This window comes from Juglans regia, chromosome 7 (genome assembly GCF_001411555.2).
Source record: "Juglans regia cultivar Chandler chromosome 7, Walnut 2.0, whole genome shotgun sequence".
In the NCBI taxonomy this organism is placed as follows: domain Eukaryota; kingdom Viridiplantae; phylum Streptophyta; class Magnoliopsida; order Fagales; family Juglandaceae; genus Juglans; species Juglans regia.
In genome coordinates this window covers 19,742-41,771 of record NC_049907.1, presented here as the reverse complement: position 1 = coordinate 41,771, position 22,030 = coordinate 19,742, and the positions used below count along the sequence as shown (strand labels likewise).

General features: G+C 38.6%; 1 protein-coding gene across 1 annotated transcript in view; it reads right to left on the bottom strand.

Annotated features, from left to right (window-relative positions):
* The window catches only part of LOC108981175, a 37,977-nt gene extending 17,015 nt beyond the window's left edge, over positions 1 to 20,962 (bottom strand). The window contains exons 1-12 of the mRNA XM_018952293.2: positions 20,502 to 20,962; positions 20,277 to 20,361; positions 19,735 to 19,774; positions 19,358 to 19,606; positions 16,846 to 16,945; positions 16,691 to 16,765; positions 9,217 to 9,315; positions 8,670 to 8,786; positions 8,271 to 8,386; positions 7,956 to 8,055; positions 803 to 1,161; positions 197 to 527 (exon numbers count right to left, since the gene is read on the bottom strand). Coding sequence (XP_018807838.1) covers positions 197 to 527; positions 803 to 1,161; positions 7,956 to 8,055; positions 8,271 to 8,386; positions 8,670 to 8,786; positions 9,217 to 9,315; positions 16,691 to 16,765; positions 16,846 to 16,945; positions 19,358 to 19,606; positions 19,735 to 19,774; positions 20,277 to 20,361; positions 20,502 to 20,633 — 1,803 coding nt within the window. The 5' untranslated portion in view covers positions 20,634 to 20,962. The remainder of the gene's footprint in view (positions 1 to 196; positions 528 to 802; positions 1,162 to 7,955; positions 8,056 to 8,270; positions 8,387 to 8,669; positions 8,787 to 9,216; positions 9,316 to 16,690; positions 16,766 to 16,845; positions 16,946 to 19,357; positions 19,607 to 19,734; positions 19,775 to 20,276; positions 20,362 to 20,501) is intronic.
* Positions 20,963 to 22,030: the final 1,068 nt, after the last annotated feature.

Here is a 22,030-nt window from a genome sequence, read left to right as displayed (position 1 = left end):
AAATCATGTCGATATCAGGAGTAATGACTTTTTAACTTCAAGGATAAATTTTACAATTGATCGTAATTTTAGAAACTTACAATTGATCGTAATTTTAGAAACATCAGAAGGGAAGAAAAAACTACAAAATTCTGAAATTAAGAAACACAAATAAGATATCAAACAAAAAGCTAAAAACTCAGCAACAGAGACCTACAGGTTCACTGCGGCCACCTATAGACCTCATTAATATGTTTGATGTCCCGTCATCCAACAAGATACGAACTTGAACAGAAGCTGCAGCAGCAGCAGAAGAAGCTGCAGCAGCAGCTTGCGCAGCAGCTGCAGCAGCTTCTTTTGCTTTTCTTGATGAACCCCCCTTAGGAATTATGGGAATTCTAGGAGGTAACGTAGATTCCAATATAGCAAATCTGTCACGACAAGTATCCCATGCAAGAAGCCTTGCACTTCCTGAATCAACAATCGACCAGTCACTAACCTTGTAGATAGAGAAGTAAGGGATATCAGGCCACACAATCGCAAGATACCTGCAACAAGATTTTACCAGATTGTGCAGTAAGAAAGCAGGTATTATAAGATTAGATTACACCACCTCCACATTCAATAGATCTAGAAAAAGCTTGCAATGAAACACGGCTAAATTAAACTGACATGCCACATAACACAGCTGAACAATGAAAGAATAAGCTAGTTCAATGGAACTGCAAGTCTGAATCAAAATCATCCCCTGGAAAGCTTCAAAATTGACACATTCGCAAACCAACATCAAGATAGTTAAAGCAGAAAATCAGAAGCAACTTACTTCCCTGAACTGCTTACAGAAAGAACTGAATATGAATCATGGGGAACAGGAGTGCTGATGTGCTTTTTAACCTGCTTGACAGGCAAAGGTTCGAATGTTTCTCCCTTATACCTTCCTGTTTCTGATAAGGAGCTATTATTTCCAAGTGATGGATTTGCTGTATTGGACAAATGAAAATTTAGTAGCTTTAATTCTCTTTCAACTACATATACAGCAGAATGTTCTCGGCTTCCTGATAGTGTTGGTAGGGGAGCTACAGCTGGAAGAGATCTAGCATCAAACTCGCTAACGATAACACCAATATTGGTTCCGGTAGCAACAAGGTGCGGCTGTAAAGGATGTGCTACCATACAATAAACCTGCACACAACTGAAGAGTTGTCAAAACCCCCCAAGTATAAAGTCCATATATCACATTTGTCATTTTATGAGAGGGAATCCCATAGACCGTGCAAACACAATGTCTTTTCGGTTAAACCCTGGACCCATGTACAAAAACAACGTTTGTCATATTTGCCATAAACGTTTCTCTATCCATTTCACAATAGATAGCATTTTGAAACAAGTACGCATTTTAATGACATATAACTAGAATAATATTCCCAAAATGTCCAAGATCAAGCGACAGAAGCACAGGTAATAAAACACATATGGGTCACCATGCGGCAGCTTAGGAAGTGTTCCTATTTCTTTAAAATGTGTCAGAAAGTTTTACAAAGTAGAGATAAGGCTGGGCCAAGCAGGCTTTTGGAGCTTCTTCTATGCTTTCAATGGCATTACTTCATAAAAAACACTATAGATCAGTTATATGCGACCTGTTTCCAAAATGAGTGGATTAATTCTCTCCAAGTTGCTCGAACAATTAAGAACAAGGATCCCACCCATCAAAAGAAAAAACAAGATCTATCGTTCATTACTGAAGGGCCAAAAAGTATAATAACGGATGCATCAAGATAAGTTTTCTACCAAAAAAAATTTCTGACCTATAATTTTTTTTTTATAAGTAAATAAGTAGCTTTATTGAATAAAATGAAACTAGGCAAAGCCCAAGTACACAAGAAGTATACAAAGTGAGACACCTAATTACATTCTAGTGAGCTGAAAAGAAGATAAAAACTCATGGACTTTCCCACCCTTCAATACAATAGCAGAAAACCACTGTAAAAGAGAGAATACAAAAAAATTCCAGATTTCCCCCACTGTACCCTCTTTGTTACTAAAACACCTATCATTCATTTTTTACCATAAACACCACATTAAGCACAAAGGCATCATACACCACGCTACTGCCAATTGTGCACTGATCTGCCTCCTGTTCCAGCACACTAGTAGTTCCAACACACTCTTAGGCATTACCCAACTCAGTTCTGCTCTATCAAGGATACCATCCCATAATTTCCTCGCCACCTCACTATGTAAAAGTAAATGATCTATCGATTCTCCATTCCTTTTGCACATGTAGCACCACTCTATGACCACCATACCCTGCTTCCTTAAATTATCAACTGTCAAATCTTTCCAAGCACAGCTGTCTAAGTAAAAAACGTAACTTTAGACGGAGCTTGTGCTTTCCAAATGCTCTTCCACGGGAAAAAGGTGGGTTGTTGTACTGTTAAAACCTTGTAAAATGATTGAACAGTAAACTGGTTTCTCCCCGTGTGAATCCACAACATACAGTCACCCCCATTTCCTCCTACCTTTGCTAAGTACAAGTGTCTAAAAAAGGCTGCCATCTCATCAAGTTCCCAGTCCTGAGCATTTCTAGTAAAAGTGACATTCCAAGTTACCGCCTCATTGGCACAACACAGCAAATCTGAGACTGCCGCTTGCTGATTTCCATCCATGTTAGAAGCGACTAGAAAAACAATGGAAAGAGACCTCTCCCCACTCCAAGCATTGAACCAAAAGCGGAGTCTTGCTCCATCACCCACTCCAAACCTAATATATTTTTCAAAGGTGTTCCACCCCTTTCTAATAAATTTCCATAACCTTACTCCATATGACCCCCTACCCTCCTTGGAACACCATCCCCCCACTCATTACCATACTTGTGTGCGATTACCTCTCTCCACAACGAGTTCCCTTCCATTTGATATCTCCACAACCACTTACCAAGAAGGGCCTTGTTAAAAATGCTCAAATTTCGCACCCTTAATCCCCCATTCACAATCTGACAGCACACCCTTTGCCAACTAACAAGGTGAAATTTGACTTCCTCCCCCATGCCACCCCACAAGAAAGCTCTAAACAACTTTTCCAAACAGTCCGCCACTCCAACCGGCAACGAAAATAGGGAAAGATAGTAAGTAGGAAGGTTGGAGAGAGTACTTTTAATAAGTGTTAACCTCCCCCATTTCGATAGATATAGCCGTTTCCACCCCGATAATCTTTTCTCAATCTTCTTTGTCCCCTCATCCCAAATGCTCTTTGCTTTAAATGACGCCCCCAAGAGGAGTCCAAGATATTTCATAGGAAGTGAGGCAATTTTACAACCCAACAACTCTGCTAGAGAAGCAATATTACTCACAACCCCCACCGGTACCAATTCCGACTTTTCCAGGTTTGCCTTAAGTCCCGAAACAGCTTCAAAACACAACAACACTGCCCTTAGAGCTTGAATCTGGTCACTAAGAGCACTCTCATTGGATTAGCCAAAGTTAAAGGACAGTTTTGATGAATGTAAGAGAAATTTAACTTTTGACTATTTCATTCACATAAATCTCCACATTGGAATAGCTATTTTTTCATTATATAATAATAAAATAATATAAGATGAATTTGATTTTGGTTATTCACATTAAATCTCCACATTAGATTATACATTTATTCATTATATGGTAATGAATAACTAATAATTTCAAAAATATTTAATTTTTTTAATTATTAATTTATTTAATTTTATCATATTTTACTATTCTACTTATTATATGTTAATTAATAATCATATTTTTATTAAATTAATATATCACTAAGTCAAATTAATATATTAATTGTGATAAAATATGTGATAGAAATAAGGGAGAGAGAAATAATTAATAAAATATATATTTGATGTATGTACAGTAACATTCAAATTTGAAAAAACTTTTGAAAGTCACTGTAACTAAATTCTAAATATTTGGAATTTGACTAATCCAATATGAGCATATTTTACTCTTTAATAGCTAAATACTCATTGGATTTAGCTGTTAGCTAATCCAATGAGAGTGCTCTAACTGCATCACAGAGGATAAGCGTATCATCTGCAAATAATAAGTGAGAAATGGAACTGACACCATTGTTGTTGTTGCCCACCGAAAAACCAGCAATAAATCCCCCCCAAAGCCTTCATTACTAAAACAAAGAGGAAAGGTGTTAATGGATCCCCTTGTCCCAGACCCCTCGAAGACTGAAAAAAACCACAAGATTTTTCATTAACTAAAACCGAAAACCAAGTGGTTGAAACAGTGTTTAATCCATTCACACCACTTGTTTCCAAACCCACACCTTCTCAACATATAAAAAAGAAAATCCCAACACACATGATCATAGGCATTTTTCATGTCTAACTTGCAAAGGACCCCCGGAGTGCCTTCTCTTAACCGGTTGTCCATACATTCATTAGCTATCAAAACGGAGTCCAAAATTTGCCGCCCCCGAAAGAAAGCATTTTGAGGTTTGGAAATGATTTTGTCCATCACCAAACTCATGCGGTTAGCTAACACATTTGAAATAATCTTGTAGATCCCACCTACCAAGCAAAAAGGCCGGAAGTCTTTCAAATTATGGGCACCAACTACCTTTGGAATAAGAGCAATAAAAATAGCATTTAATGACTTTTCGAACTTAAGGTTAGAATGAAAATCATGGAAAATCTGCATCACTTCCTCCTTCACTATCTCCCAACGTTTTTGAAAAAAAGCCATGGAAAAACCATCCCGACCCAGGGCTTTATCTTTGCACAGGCCTCTCACCACTAGATGCACCTCCTCTTCGACAAACGGCCTCTCCAACCAACTTGCTACCTCCGAATCGAGCTGGTCAAAAAATAAACCATCCAATTTGGGGCGCCACTCAACTTTTTCAGCTAGGAGCTCCTCATAGTACTGCACTATATGATCTTGAATCTCTTTGGGAGACTGTAACACATTCAAGCCTGCATGAAGGACTTCAATCGCATTGTGATGCCAATGAGAATTAGCCACCTTGTGAAAGAACTTAGTGCTTTTATCTCCCTCCTTCAACAAAAGTGCCCTTGATTTTTACCTCCAAGATATTTCCTCTATCAACAACACTTTCTCAATTTTGGTTACCACCACATTCTTTCTTTACAAAGATTCCTCATTCACCTCTCCAGCCACATATTCTCAAATTTGAATGTACTCCTACCCCCATGAATGCCACTACAATCCAGCAAAATTGGAAAATGATTATAACATACTCGTGACAACCTTTTCTGACATAGATCCGGAAAGTGCGCCTCCCACAAAGGGGATACTAGAAATCTATCCAACATTGACCATCCTTGACTGCTGCCCCCCCCCCCCCCCCCAAAAAAAAAAAAGGAAGATCCAAGAGATTCAACTCGAAAATCAACTCTGAAAAGTTTTCCATTGCTCTTGTCAATGTAGATGTCCCCGCCCTCTCACTAGGGAACCAAACAACGTTGAAATCGCCACAAAAAATCCAAGGTAAATCCCATAAAGAATTTAGACCTGCCAATTCCTCCCCACAATAAGCTTCTATCACTATCCACATTAGGCCCATACACACCCGCAAGAGCCCACCTCCACCCATCCTCAGTGTTCCTAAAAGATACAGCCATGGAAAAGGACCCGATGCAATCCTCTACCATCTCCACCACTCTCCTATCCCACATCACTAACACATCTCCCGAAGCCCTCGACAAAGCTAAAAAACACCACCCCACAAACTGCGGATTATACTTCTATCAACACCACTCAATTTTGTCTCTTGTATACAAACAATGTCCACTTTCCAACTACGTAGAAGAGATCTAATACGAAGACATTTATTCACGTCATTGATCCCTCTTACGTTCCAAGACAGTATTTTAGGCTTCATTAACAAATACAGAGTCCCTCCCTTTTGTTCTAACTCTCCCCAAGGTTCCCTCCTTGTTATCATAATTGATAAAACATTGCAATCGTCTCAGCTCTCTCTCCTTTCTAAGAGCTAACTTCATGGTCGTAGAATTGCCAACTTCAATGGCTATTAGGAAAGCCTAGAATTGTTCTTCATATCCATCGCATGTCAAACCTACCCACCCTTGAAGCTCCCCGACTTTTTTTAACACCCAATCTGATGCTCTAGGTTCGATCTAAGGGGGTAGTGCCTGTAGAGGGGACAAACTACCCATCTCCTCCTCCTCACTGTCCTCAAAAATCAAGGATTCCTTCCACAACTAGTCCCCTCCTCCTCTGACCTCAATACATCCACAGTTTCCCCTTCCTCAATTACTGGCGCATACGACACCATCTGTAGTTCTCCCGAGACTTCCTCTGAGGATATCGGGGCTTTCTGTGCCTGAGGTGAAGTCAAAACAGTGGCTAAAACATCATCACAGAAGCTGACCGCGGCAAGCTCGGGAACAACAGCCTTGTCACTGCTCGCAGACACCATCTGTAGTCCTCCCGAGACTTCCTCTGAGGCTATCAGGGCTTTTTGTGCCTGAGGTGAAGTGAAAAGCTCGGTAACAGTAGCCAAAACATCATCGCAGAAGCTGACCGTGGCATGCTCGGGGACAACCTGGTCGCTGCTCGCAGACACGATCTCAAACCTCTTCGCAGTTGTTTGTGCACCTCCGATGAAGCAAACTCCGGCGCTAGGACCTGCGTCGGAGCTTCTACGGCCTTCGGCGATGTCATCTGAGGTATCGCCGGCAACACGGTGGCGCGGGCCGACACATCGACGGGCCACCAAGATCCTATGGTTGCTTCCTCCAGACAGGCTTCACTGCCTAGGCCTGGGAGACAGGCTGGGACTGGAGCTCTACACGGGCCTGTGTGAAAAGCCATTGGGCCACTTGAGAATCTAATGGGGCCACTGGGCCACTTGAGGCCATAGCCTTTCAACACAGCATCTCCTCTTCAACACAGCATTTCAGTAACTTTAAATTAGTCTGCAAGCAACCAACTTGCATCTCCATTTCAGACAAGGCGTGCAACAAAGATGCCCAATTCATCCCCGACACACTCCTGCCATTCCCTTCACACAGTTGCGCCTTCACCAAAGAAAAAGGAATGTCTGCCCTTTCTACATGTTTTGGGGCTCAAGACAAGGCCGCCTCTCTGTACGAAGATTAAGCTTGGTGGCCCTGCGACGGAGGAGAAGGCATCAATGGGCGAGTCCCTCTGTTACTTCCTCCCAAAACAGAGGATTTTGCAGAGAGCTCCTCCAACAAGTATCCAAAATTTCTCCATCCTATTCCTTTCCTCCCTTCCGGTATCACTAGCAACCCACGCCGTATTGCTTGACCAAACTCTAATAAGGTGAAAAAACTCCCGTAGGAGTTACACTACCTCTGCACCACCCAAACCTGGGAACCATTTCTCCGTGTTTTAAGAAAAATAGGAGGACCCCCAAAGGCGGCACCTTCCTTCACCATGGCAGCCAACCATCCCAAAGATACATGGTCGATGGAAATGTGATTCACCGCACGAAAACTGCTCTCCGTTATCCTCCACCATCTTTCATTAACCATCTTAAGCTCAAAACACTTTTAATCAATGATAACATTCCTACTCGACCCCATCACGATGCAAACACACTATCGCGATAGAGAAAACTAAACTAATCACCACTAAGCTCAAAGACCATTAACAGAAACGAGATGAAACAACATTTTTTTTTTTTCCTCAACTGTACGGAGAGAACTCGAGCAAAAAAAATTCAGAACGTGTAAAAAACTGGCAGGCAGATATGAACCTGTCCCCTATAATTTTTACTTCATTATCTATACAGGATAATCCTTTTTTTTTTTTTGTAAGTATCTATACAAGATAATCTTAGGTTCAGTAAGAATAGCTTAAAAAATGAACATGTTTTCCTCCCATGCCACCTAAAACATTGATCAAGTCTTCTAAGATATCAAACCTTGAATAAGACTTCTAGTTAAAGCTATACAAGCAAAAGCCAGAGAAAAAGCTACATACCCTAAGTTTCTTGTTAGGTGCAAGTACTTGTGGAGGCACAAGTGAGGAAAGTTCACACAATGGCCTCGTGAGAGCTGAGTAAGTGGGGTGTTCAATGGCCCTACCAAAAGTCCAAAAATAGCTCTGATTAATAATTAAGCAGAAAAAAGGCATAGCCTTTAAGCCATAATTCTCCATGAGTAAACCATATCCAACTCTTTGGGAATGCTGTCAAGATCCTGTTCCATAATTCACTATACAAAAAAGCCATGAGAAAAACAAAGAAACAAACTGCTTGAAACTTTCAATGGAAAAGGGTACTACAAATATGCATACCAAATATGGGAATCTTTCACACAAGTTAGAATATCAAGGTTTGGAGCCCGAGGGTGACACCAAGATACCACACTATGGCAAGCCAATCTTGGAACAGGTTTAATACGCCGCAACTCCTGAGAGACAAAAGTGAACCAGAACAACCTTTTTTATAAGTAAAAGGTTTCATTCATAGTAATAGAAGAATAGGCATAGCCCAAGTACAAAAGAAATATACAAGAGGAAACACCTAGCTGGAAGAACAAATAGATACAAGGAAATCATGGAAATCAATCCCACTAAAATCAATAGCCATTGCCCATAGAAATAACGTATCAAAAATAAATAAGATTAGATAAGATAACATGCCAAAGCTTCAAAAAACTCCAATAACACAAGTTAGAATAAATAATATCTTACCTTGAAAGAGATTGTGTCCCATATCGCTAATGTCTTATCTGCACCAATTGTAATAAGCTGTGGAGCACCTCCAATCACTCTAGAAAGTTCGATTGCCACAACCCCACCATCGTGTGCCTAGAAGTATGCAAATTGTATTAGAAATAGCTCCCTCCATCTTACCCAGTTCAAAGAATTGGAATGTACACTACATCTCTGCCTCACAACCCAGATCAACTGAGCATTTATTAAGTTCCTAAAAGTTATGCCATAAAGGGAAATAAAAATAAAGATGAGAAAATGATTAGAAAGAGAAGTTAAAACATAGTCCATAAAATAGTGATATATTGCATAAATGTCACACTTTATTTGGTTTACACCATGTTAGACTCCTTAGATTGGTGCCAAACTTGGATACAATATCAATGACACCATCAAGTCCCAACTAGGGAGGCAAAGTAGTTCACGTATGAAGAGCCTTCCTTGCTAACGAATAAAACATCATCACTGACCATACATCAGTGACTTGAAATAACAAGAGTCTAATGAAAGGACAAAGAGATGGTACTTTTAAGCTTAGTTTGGGTACAAGTTCTCGTGAATCTTGACCATGGTCAGCACTCCAAAGTACAAGAAAACCATCACTAGCACCTGAGACCAGAAGTGCCTACAATCAAAAGCAAATACAATTAAAACTTGTATAACGATGTAAAACCATCAATAAACACACAAAAATATACGTTCATCGCAAATTCATGATGATAATTCAAAAGTTGCCACCAGGTAAGCACACATGCACACATATCTACATACATGTAGTAGTTTGGTTGCAGTAAAAGTTGAAACCACACTAGACTCGGTTATCAAGAAACTCACTAAAGTCTTAGCAATATTTCTTTTTTTATCGGTAAACAAAATTTTATCGATCATAAGAATAGGCAAGAGCCCAAGTAAACGGGACATATACAAGAGCATCACCTATGCATGATAATCTAGTGATACAAGAAATTTATGAAAGTTCATTCCGTTAAAATTAATTGCTATCAACTAATGGAATAAAGTATTAAAAAATAAAGTTTTAAGCTCATCCATGATCGCTCATGATCTTCAAAACTTCTTTTGTTCCTCTCCCACAAAAGACACCACCATGGGCAATATCGGAACAATCTTCCATATTGTTGCAATTTGTGAATTGCCCTAAAAGCCTTTCCAAGATGCTAGGAGATCAATCACCCTTCTTGGCATCACCCAATTTAATTCCAACCTAGCAAAGAATTCATTCCACTAGGTCAATGCGATCTCATAGTGGGTAGTATACGATCAACGGACCCCCAGTCGTTTTGGACATGTAACACCAATCAATGACAATGCTTCAACATTTCCTTAGGTTGTCTAATGTGAGGATATTCCCTAAAGAAGCCTTCCATACAAAGACGATTACCTTAAGGGGAGCCTTTGTCTTCCAAATACTCTTCCACGGGAATGGGCTTGCATTGTACATATCAGGGAATAGGTAGAATGAGCGATGGTGAACTTCCCTTTCTTAGAGGGGGGCCAAGAAATCTTTACCCAGACCACCTTTTGAATTTGGGGAACAAAAAGTGGCACATTTTACCAAACAAAAATTAAACTCATCATCCATCCGCATAAAAAAAATCCAACTAAAGTTTCTCCATGCGATGAGCCAACCACCTTGGTGGGAAGCAAAAATAAAGATAAGAAATACGTAGGAAAGTTGGAGAGGGTACTTTTAGGAGACGTTTGGATTCGAAGATGAGTTGAGATGAGTTGAGATGAGTTGAGATAGATTGTGAATAGTAATGAGATGAGTTGTGAATAGTAGTGAGATTTGTGAGTTAAAGTTACTGAATAGTAATGAATAGTAGTGAGATGAGTTGAGATAAGCTGAAATGTCCTGCGAATCCAAACATCTCCTTAATGAGTGTGACCCTACCACCTTTGGCTAATTTCTGCTCCACTTTTTCTAGCACAACATCTCAAATTGATTTTAATTTGAAAGGAGCACCCAATTAGGAAGTGAAGCCATACTCTCCACATTATGAACATTCCCCATTGGAACTACTTTTTACTTGGCCAGGTTCACCTTCAATCCAAAAAGGCTTCAAAGTAAAGAATGAGAGAGCTCCAAGCTCCAATATGGTCGTGGCTAGCCCCACAAAAGATTAGAGTGTCATCAACGAACAAGAATTAAGATAATTGAGAGGACCAATATTTTTTTTTTTTTTGATAAGTTTGAGAGGACCAATATTTGCCTCCCCAAGTGAGAATCTGGATAAGAAACCACCCTCCACGACACCTGAGATCATCTTGCTACAAGCTTCCATTACGAAAACAAATGATAATGGGGGTAGAGGATTGATTACCTTGTGTCAAGCCCCATGAACTTTTAAAAATGCCCATTGGTGTGCCATTCCCCAAAACAAAGAAACACGCGGTAAAAATACAATATTTGATCCATGAGCATCATTTCATACCAAAACCACATCTCTCGAATATGTATAGCAAGAGTCTCCAATTGACTTGATTGTAGGCCTTTTCCATATCTCACTTGCATAGAACCCCTAGCTCTCCCAACTTGGGTCTATTATGCAAACATTCATTACCAATAAACACCGAGTCAAGAATTTGTATCGCTTACAAAGGCATTATGGGGCTTTGATATAATGTTCACCACCATGTTCAATCTAGTCGCCAAGACTTTGGAGAGGATTTTGTACATACCACTTACCAAGCTAATAGAAAGATAATCTTTTACATATACCACACCCAGTTATTTTGGATTGAGAGCAATGAAAGCTACATTGAGACCTTTTCAAACCTTCATTTTCATAAATTCAAGGAAGACCCCCATGATATCATCTTAGCAATTTTTTCCACAAAAATATTAGGGGTAATTCAATTTACAATTTCGAACCACCACCCCCTTTGCAATATGCATCCTAAACTGCACGAAAGGTACAAATGCACCCTAAGATTTGAATATGCACCATCCATTAAGAACTAGCCATTAAGATTAGGTCATGTGGCCTATTTTTTTGTTCATCTAATCAGTCAAATATTGATTGAGAAATCCCATTGAAACCTATTGGTAGTATTGGACACAAGTTGCAACTTTTTGTAGTTCATGGTGCATATTGCAAAAGGAATGTAATTTTTTTTTTTTTTATAAGTAAGAAACTTTATTGATCAAATGAAACTAGGCAAAACCCATGTACACAGAAAGTACACAAAAGAGACACCTAATTACATTCTAGAAAGCTGAAAAGAAAGCAAAAACTCATGAACATTCCCTCCCTTTAAAACTATAGCAGAAAACCATTGAACCAAAGAAAATACAAAGAAGTTCCATATTTCCCCCACAGCTCTCTCCTTCTTGTTGAAGCACCTCTCATTTCTTTCCATCCATTTACACCACAATAAGCACAAAGGAACCATCATCCACGTCATTGCCAGTTGAGAGTTATGATGATGCCTATTCCAACATGCTAAGAGTTCCACCAAACTCTTGGGCATAACCCAAGACAACACAACTTTACTAAATATACCAGCCCATAACTCCCTCGCCACCTCGCAATGCAAAAAAAGCTGGTTAACCTATTCACCATTGTTCTTACACAAATAACACCACTCCATTACGATCATCCCACGTTTCCTTAAATTGCCAGCCATCAAAATCTTTCCTAAAGCTGCAGTCCAAGTAAAAAATGCAACTTTAGATGACACAGGTACTCTCCAAATTCCCTTCCATGGAAACACAATGGGCTGATGATCTGTCAGCACCTTATAGAAAGATTTAACAGAAAAAGTTTTACTCCCCGAATGTTTCCACAGCATTCTATCTCTCCCATTTTCTCCTATCCTCTTGGAATAAAGCAAGCTGAAAAAATCTGCTATCTCCTCGACTTCCCAATCCTGTGCATTTCTGAAAAAGATCACATTCCAATGCACTATATCATTGGCTCGACACAACACATCTGAAACTGCGGCCTGCTGATTTCCAGCCAACCCAGCCAATCTGAAAACACCTGGAAAAGCAGAAAATAGAGCTCTCTCACCACACCATTCATCAAACCAAAACCTAATTCTTGTGCCCTCTCCAACCTCAAAATTGATATGTGTCGCAAACACCTTCCACCCCTTTTCTAATAAATATCCAAAGGCTCACAACATAAGTCCCCCTACCCTCCTTGGAACACCAACCACCCAATCACAACCGTACTTCCAATCCACAACCATTCTCCACAACGAAGTCCCTTCCGATTGGAATCTCCACAACCACTTTCCTAATAGAGCTTTATTAAAAATGATCAAGTTACGCACCCCCAAACCTCCCAACTCCTCCGAACTACACACTTTTTGCCAACTCACAAGAAGAAATTTATTTTCCTCACCCATGCCGCCCCACAAAAAAGCTCTAAATAGTTTTCAATCCGATTACCCACCCCCACCGATAAAGGAAATAAAGAGAGAGAGTACGGAGGAAGATTGGAAAGGGTACTTTTGATAAGAGTTAATCTCCCTCCTTTTGATAGGTAGAGCCACTTCCAACCCAACAACTTTTTTTCTACCTTCTCTACAACACCATTGCAAATATTTTTTGCTTTGAAAGAGGCTCACAAAGGAAGTCCGAGATATTTCATAGGAAGAACAGCCACTTTGCATCCCAACAATTATGCTAGAAGGTTAATATGCTCCACCTCCCCTACCGGGACTAATTCCGACTTGCCCAAGTTCACCTTGAATCCCGAAACGGCTTCAAAACACAAAAAAAAAAACAGCTCTTAAAGCTTGAATCTGTCCGCTTCCAGCATTGCAAAAAATTAAGTGTCATCAACAAACAATATATTGGAGATGGATAAAGCCCCATTATTAATGTTACCCACTGAAAAACCAGCAAGAAAACCACCCCTAATAGCAACCTCCACCATGCGACTCAGGGTCTCCATTACTACAACAAAGAGAAAAGGAGATAGCAGGTCCCCTTGTCTCAAACCTCTCGAAATCTGAAAAAATCCACAAGGTTTGCCATTAACTAATGGAGGACACACAACCTATCTCCAAAGCCACATCTTCTCAACATATATAGCAAAAAATCCCAGCACACGTGGTCGTAGGCCTTTTCCATGTCCAACTTACAAAGAACTCTTGGAATATCATCCCTCAACCAGCTGTCCAAACACTCATTCGCTAACAAAATAGAATCCAAAATTTGCCAACCCCGTGCAAAGGTGTTTTGAGGTTTGGAGATTATTTTATCCATCACCAAACTCATTCGATTTGCTAACACCTTTGAAATAATTTTATAAATCCCGCCTACCAAACTAAAAGACAGACATCTTTCAACTCAATGGCCCCCATGATCTTCAGGATGAAGGCAATGAAAGTAGCATTAAGAGACTTCTCAAACTTGTGACAAAGATGAAACTCATGAAAAACCCACATCACTATGTCCCAACACTCTTGAAAGAAAGCCATAGAAAATCCATCTGGGAGTGGGGCTTATCTTTACACATACCACTCACCACCTGCTGCACTTTGGCTTCCTCAAATGGTCTCTCCAACCAATTTGCTGCACTAACATCCAGCTGGTCAAAAAACAAACCATCCAGTTTAGGACGCCACACCACAGTCTCTTTGGGAAGATCTTCATAATAGTTCATGATATGTTCTTGAATATCCTCCAAGGATTGGTGCACCGTGTTACCTTATTGGATCACCTCAATCACATTATTATGCCTATGGGAATTTGCCATTTTGTGAAAGAACTTAGTACATTTGTCGCCCTCCTTCAACCACGTCATCCTAGATTTTTGTCTACAAGAAATTTATTCCATCAACAAAACATTTTCTAACTTAGACACCACCTCAATATTTCTCAACGAGGACACCTCATTGACCTCCCCAACTTCTAAAGAATGCAACTCATTGCAAAGAGGACTTTTTTGCTCATCCGTATGTCTATAAATCTCAATGTTCCACTTCTTTAAATCCAGTTTAAGGGCTTTTAGTTTCCCAGCCACAATAAAACTACGAGTACTGTGAAAGGAATAGGAAACCCACCAATCCCTCACTCTCTCCACAAAACCAATCGTTTGGAGCCATATACTCTCAAATTTGAAGTAACGCTTACTCCCATGAATGCCCCCACAATCTAACATAATGGGAAAATGGTAATCTCTTCTAGCTTAGGTCCGAATAATGTGTCTTCCAAGAAGTATAAACTAGAAATTTGTCCAACCTTGACCCCCCCTCTACTATTAGACCACGTAAAAAACTCCCCAACTAGAGGAAGATCAATCAAGTTAAGATAAAAAGATCAGCTCCGAGAAGTCTTCCATCGCCCTTGTCAAAAAAGTAGCCCCCTCCCTCTCACAAGGAAAGCATACAACATTAAAGTCTCCACACAAGACCCAAGGTAATTCCCACAAATAATACAACCCCACTAGTTCCTCCCACAAAGAGCTCCTTTCTCGATCTGCATTTGGCCCATACACACCCGCAAGAGCCCACCTCCACCCATCCACAATATTCTTGAATGACCCAGCCATTGAATAGTTCCCAATGCAATCCTTTACAAACTACACCACTCTCATATCTCACATCAACAACACCCCTCCTGAAGCACCCAAAGAAGCTAAATAACTCCACCCCACACAAGAACAACCCCACAAACTTCGAATAATATTTCTGTCAGCATGGCTCAACTTAGTCTCTTAAAGACGAACAATATCAACTTTCTAACTACGGAGAAGGGATCAAATGCGAAGTCGCTTGTTAACATCATCGATCCCCCTAACATTCCACGATAAGATTTAGGGCCTTAAATTGCTCTTCGAAGCCTTCACAAGAAATCCCCACACACCCTTGTAACTCCATCACCTTTTTCAGCACCCAATCCGAAGATTTAGGGACTGGTGGAATAGCACATAGTGGGGTAGGACTGCCCAACTCATTCCTATTGTCCCCATTCTCACAAAGCACCATATTAAAGCCATTTGAAGAGCCGTCTGACCCCGAGATAGAAGACAACAAGGAACTGCAGTCGACTGCCAAGATAGAAGGCTCTGACGGCGGCGTCTGTGGCCTCTCGCCGTGTTCCAGGTCTCCCAACTACTCATACACCCCCTCATCAGCACTATGCTGGCCTTTCTCAGTCTCTGAAGCCTGGACCGCCGCATTCACCGCCATGGTCACGGGAAGCAACCCAGATTGCTTCGGCGCTTGAGTCTGTGCCACTCCACTGGCTGAAAATCCACCTGTCATGTCGCCTTTCAGTCTAGAGGGAACCAACGTGCAAATCTGTATCTCCGTTGGTACCACCTTGTGTTGCTCGACGTAGGTGCTATCAGAGACGAACGCAGGTGTTGACGGAATACCAGTCGCGACCATTTTTTGTGTAATGAGATTTTAGCAAGGGTAGGCATTGCTTGCGTGATGCCTATGCATGTGGTGGATTTTCTGGCTTACTGGCAAGATTCAGTGGGATGTAGAGGTAGTGCAGCAGTGTGGAGGATGATTCCCTTATGTTTGTTTTGGTGCTTATGGCTTGAAAGAAATGGGAGGTGTTTTGAAGATTGTGAACATTCTATGGGGGAGTTTAGGGATTTTTTCTTTAGCACTTTAAGTTTTTGGGTGAAGAATCTTGCAGGGATGGGAACATTTGTCATGTTTTATTTTAGTATTGTTTTTGCTTTAGCTTGTATTTAGGTGTACTCACTTGTATACATCTTGTGTACTTGGGCTATGCCCTATTTACTTGGAATAAAATCTCTTATTAACTATCAAAAAAAAAATTCAGCATTTTAATCAGGGATGATTTTGATTTATTTAAATTTATGGAATCTTTTATACCAAGCTTCTAAGTAATGTTTTTAAAGGTTAGTTGCATTTAAAGTCCCTTGGATTTCTCAAAAAGATATTATTCTTAGGGGGAGGGATATTCCACTCCTGGTGTTACTAAGACATCTGGATATAGATCATACAACAAAAAAGCCTCCCAATAATGTGAACTGAAGTTTTACCTCACCAGAAGAAGCCATGAAGGTCATCAAACAAGAAATCGATCCTTTATGACCTGCAGTGTACCTTCGCACGAGCTGCAAGAAACTATTATTACCACAATACAAATGAAACACTCATACTAAAAATGACAAAACGACGACTAACAACCACCAACCTTCCACGTAATCATTGAAAGAACTCTTATGATACCATCAGATCCACCAAAAGCAACAAGAGGGCCATCACCACCAGCTGATCTAGAAAGGAACTCCATGCTACATCAATCCAGAAAAACAAAAAAAAAAAAAAAATTAAATTATGCATATAAAAATGATTCTCAGTTTTAATTAGTTTCTTCACATGTATTTCTATGGTTTACTTCAACATCTCCATTTCAAAGCAGACTCTTTCATGTCACTATCGCATGGAACCAACATTCAGAAACTACTCCAAGGTGTCCAAAATCCAGTTGACAAAAAAGCACCACAGCATGACACAGCCAAGATGTGGCATATGAAGGTAGTTTTGGCACAATGTGCTATAACTAACATATGCATGCAATATTCCAAAGATTTCTTAAGAGTATATTTCAATTATGCATGTTAAATTTGTTATACCTCAAAATTTTAAAACTCTAATTTTGTATAATCAGTTTAACTTTTATTGATAGAATTATTATTCAATTGCTGATTGGTTTGAGTACTGGTTGACCTCATTACTTGTTGTTTGTCATGGTCAGCAATTATAAAAACTTGCCAAAATAGGTTCAAGACAGATTAGGTTTCCTAATCTGTAACAGAATCTACCTTTTATCAAAAAACCCTAAGAGCCTTAAATCAAGGCTGCCGACTTTTACTATTACTCTAGGAAGCTACTTCAAATGGAAATAGGTGAGGGAACTTCTTAGAAAAGCTTAAAGACCAGCCCCCAAAATTCCCTATAGACTGAAAAAAATTGCCTTGATAAAATTAAAGAAAAGAAAGGCTCCAAGAAGTCTTGGTATACTGCCCCTCTTGTAAGCCACAAGTTGTCCAAATCATTATAAACAAAGTAAAGCTGCAAGAAAATATCCAACCCTCTTTCCCAAGTGGGTCGCCCCTCTCTCAGTCCCATTTCCTCTATAATTCATCAACTCAAAAAAAAGTAGGAAATCATCCTCCAAAGTCCAAACCAGCTACAACTAGGTATTAGCCCTCAAGATTCAACCCTTTTCTTTTTTTTGATAAGTAAGATTCAACCCTTTTCTACTTATCAAAAAAACAGATTCAACCCTTTTCTCCTTGTATATGTCAAATTAGGGATTCAAGATTCCCTGTTGTCCAGATTAGAACTCTTAAATCAGGAGCCCTAACCTGCAGTCCCTCTCTCCCTGCCACCATTACCAGGTAAGGAGATACAAGGCTTTTCTTCACTTATGGATGAATGTTATCCCTGGCATCTTTCAACTGTAAAAACAGTACATCAATCATGTGTTTTTCACTGTTTTAACACCTTGGCAGCACCACTTCTCAAACCCTAAAGTATTCAGAGGTTTCAACACCTTTTGCAACCTTTAAATCAAATCCAGTACAAGTTTCTCAAGTTTTCACCCTAGGACTCGAAACTTTCCATCTTTTACCAATCGAATGTGTTCCCAATTGTTTCTAAATATCTACACACAGAATCCTAAAGCAGGAAGGCACAAGAAATAATCTTTTTGATCAAAGAAACTCAAGGGACAGATTCTGTCACTTGAAACAGCAAAGTTTCAAGATAATGAATTCCCTAGGCATTTATATGATCCGTAATGTTTCTTTTAGTGTTTATATGTCAAGCTAAGAATTAGAATAAGAGTTTACTTATCAAAAAAGAATTAGAACAAGAGTACGGGACATTAGTGACCAATATGTGAATCCCCTAGGCATTTATATGATCCGTAATGTTTCTTTTAATGTTTATATGTCAGGCAAACCCCTATAGCGATACTGCTGGTTGCACAACCACACACACTCACACACTAACACTTCTTTTTATAAGTTACACACTAGCACTTAATGTCCAAGATGATGTTGAGAATGATCCTATAAGCCAAGGAAGCTAGACTCAAAGTCATTATTCAGGGAATGCTTTTAATAAGTGCTAGAAGCCCATTAAAGACTTCATGTCAATTTATATTCTGCACTAAAGACAGTTTATTTTTAAAGTTCTATGGATTCTCACGATTTGTTATGTTGGCCAAGTTTTTATATAGGATTGCTTAAGCATTTGGTTTATAGAATTTTGAATGTTGGTGCTATGGCATGAATGATACGAAGCACTCTTATCATTAGCAAGATGAGGGTGTTGCAATTGATGAACACCTGAAGGCAGTCAAGCATCTACTAATAGAAAAGGAAAAAACATCCAAAGCATGTCTCTAAGAAATATTTGAATGGAAAGGGAGGCAATTTCAGAAATCATGACTAGCAGCTAGTCAGTGTTTCTAGCTAATAATGAACAACAAAAGGATGATTGAATCCAAAACAAATGAGCTATAAGCAATGCCCCTTACATATTGGATTTAACAAAAAGGAATGTGAATTTTGTCTTTAATTATCTTATATAGGCAAATGAATTACTCCATAGATTCCATTTCAACTAAACAATTATTAATCTTACTACTTTCAAAGAAAAAATTCAAATGTGATCAGATAAAATGATGAACTTGCCACAGAAGTGACTTGTTTTCCAGATCTTGCTTTGGTACATCACGTCCGCGCATTGTCACCAAGTCCAAGAATATGGCTTTATTCTCACAACAAATTACAAGAAAATGTCTTCCTTTTGTTGATGGAGCTGGAGAACTAAAAGATGAGGTGACCTGATTGACAGCTGATGGAGCCTCGGCAGCAGCAGAACGATTACGCCAAAGTTGCCAAAAGCGTACATCATCATCATAAAAATTCACCTGCTTAACACTTTAACGAACCATGTGCCCAAAGGTTGATTCTTATTTAGATAAAAGAACCACTTTATTCATGTTTTAGTCAAAAGAACCACAATAGCTAGAACAAGATAAGACATAAGCAGATGTAGAAGTTATTACCTTCCCCCCCGCATGGCTTCTGTGGGTTTTCCTTTAGGCTCTACGAACCAAATACGAGATAAATATTAAAGAGAAATCGGTATTTTTATCATCATACGACAAAGATAATTACACAGATATAAGCAGTCGATCATCATTAATTTATTAAAACATATTTCTACACATTAACACAGTATGAAACTTCTTTTGATTGTATAAAAGGTGGAATAATCTGAACACATTCGATTTACCTAACTAAGTTAAATATACATTTAGAAACACCAGTCAGGGTGCAACCTAGTGGTTAAAGAGCAGGCTTGAGATGAGTTGTAGACTCAGACATCTTGGTTATATTCCGTACTAGGAGCATTCCTGAATTACCCAATACACGGTTCTGGTAATGTTTGAAGAACTCATAACGAGCCACTTGAGCTCTCTATCAATGGATCAAACTCTATATTCACTCCAAGGTAAAGAGAAACAGTAGCAGATTATTCTAGAGTAGGAGATCTATTCAATAAGCGATAAATAAATTCCGGAGACGAGGTGTAAGATTACAACACCTGATTCCCCCTCAGCAAGTTTCTCCAGCTTGGCACCAACCAAACGGCGCTCGTCAACACCGCCAGCTTTCAGCTCGTAAATCACCTGTGAACTTAAACAGTTCAAACTAAATGACACCAAATATCATTTGACGAATATGTTATATGTTATAAGCAAAAGCAAACAGAACAAGGGCAGGAAAGAAATTACAGAAAAAAAAAATGCAAAATCAACAAAACAACCACCTGGCGATGTTCCCAATTCCAAACAGAGACGTGATCTGATGCATCAGCCGTTACTAGCCATGGATGTGTTGGATGCAACTGAATCTTTATGATTTTATCGTTGGTCGGCCGGAACGCTCTCAAACGCAGCATTTTTCCTTTTTATTTCGATATTGATTTTTTTGGGCGGATCCGAAAGATATTCGCGAGCAGCAAAGCGCCCAATCAGATTCAGATCAGCAGCTCCCAGTGGAAATTGAGAACGTCTGGAAATTTGGTTGGCTATCCGAGTTTGATAAAGGCGCGTTAAATTTCAGATAAGCACGCAGCGGAAAGGGGAAGAGAGAAACGGAACGAATCCTTTGCTAGGTTCATTTCCTCCCCTTTGCTGATTAGGAGGTTTCTCTCGCTTCTCAACGCAGCGTGAATTACGCCCGGCGAAACTTCTGTTCAAGCCGAAACCTGTTTTTTTTTTTTTTTTCCAGAAAAATGTTACCGGATGCTTAAGAAATGAAAAGAGATGGAAATTTTATAAATATTAGTAATATATTTTGTAAATAATAGTAAAAAAATTTAAGATATGTATTTATTAAGTTTAAAAAAATGGGATAGAAAAAGATAAATAAAAAATATTATAAAATTATAAAATTATAATATTATAAAATTATAATATTATAATATTATTTTTTAGAGAAAATATATTTATAATTATAAATTGTCCAACCATCGCGTAATCAAAATGAATAAAATATAAAACCTACATAAAAAAAATTAATTTTTTAATAGTAGACTCCACTCTTTTTCAAAACAATTACGAGGCGTTTACGCACTTTACGGTTGTAAGTAGAATTACTCTATTTTTTAATGTTATTTTTATTTTGAGATTTATAAAAATTGAATTATTTTTTATTTTTTATTTAAAAATTTAATAAAGTTGTAATGATTAACTTGAAAATATTTGTGTTTGAATGAAATTTGAGAAGAAAATAAAATGGGATGAGATAAAAAATGTTTCCAAACATTTCCTTAATATTAATATCATTCGAACTAAGGTGTTAAAATAATAGGCTACTTGATGAACAGTTCAAACTCGATTAAGCTCAAATTCAAAACAGAGTTAGGCTCAATTATTAAATGATAAAAATTTAATATGAAACTTAATTGACTCGATTAATGATCATGAACAAACTCGTATGAAACTCAACTCGTATATATTTATACATATATATATATATATTATAATTTCAAGTATATAGACTTATAAACTATAGTCCACTTCATATATTAATACTATATATATAACATATCATTGATATATAAAATTAGAAGTTATGATGAATACATATATAATTATATTATGAATATACGAAAAATACAATATTAGCTCTAAGTTATCTTATCAAAGATTCAAATCTCATATAAAAACTCATGCTTAAAGCTTACATATAGACTGTCTAATAGACTCACAGTTGTCAATAAACTATTATAATAATAGTATTACCTATAGACTATAGTTATATAACTTATCACTTATGATTCTATTTATAGCA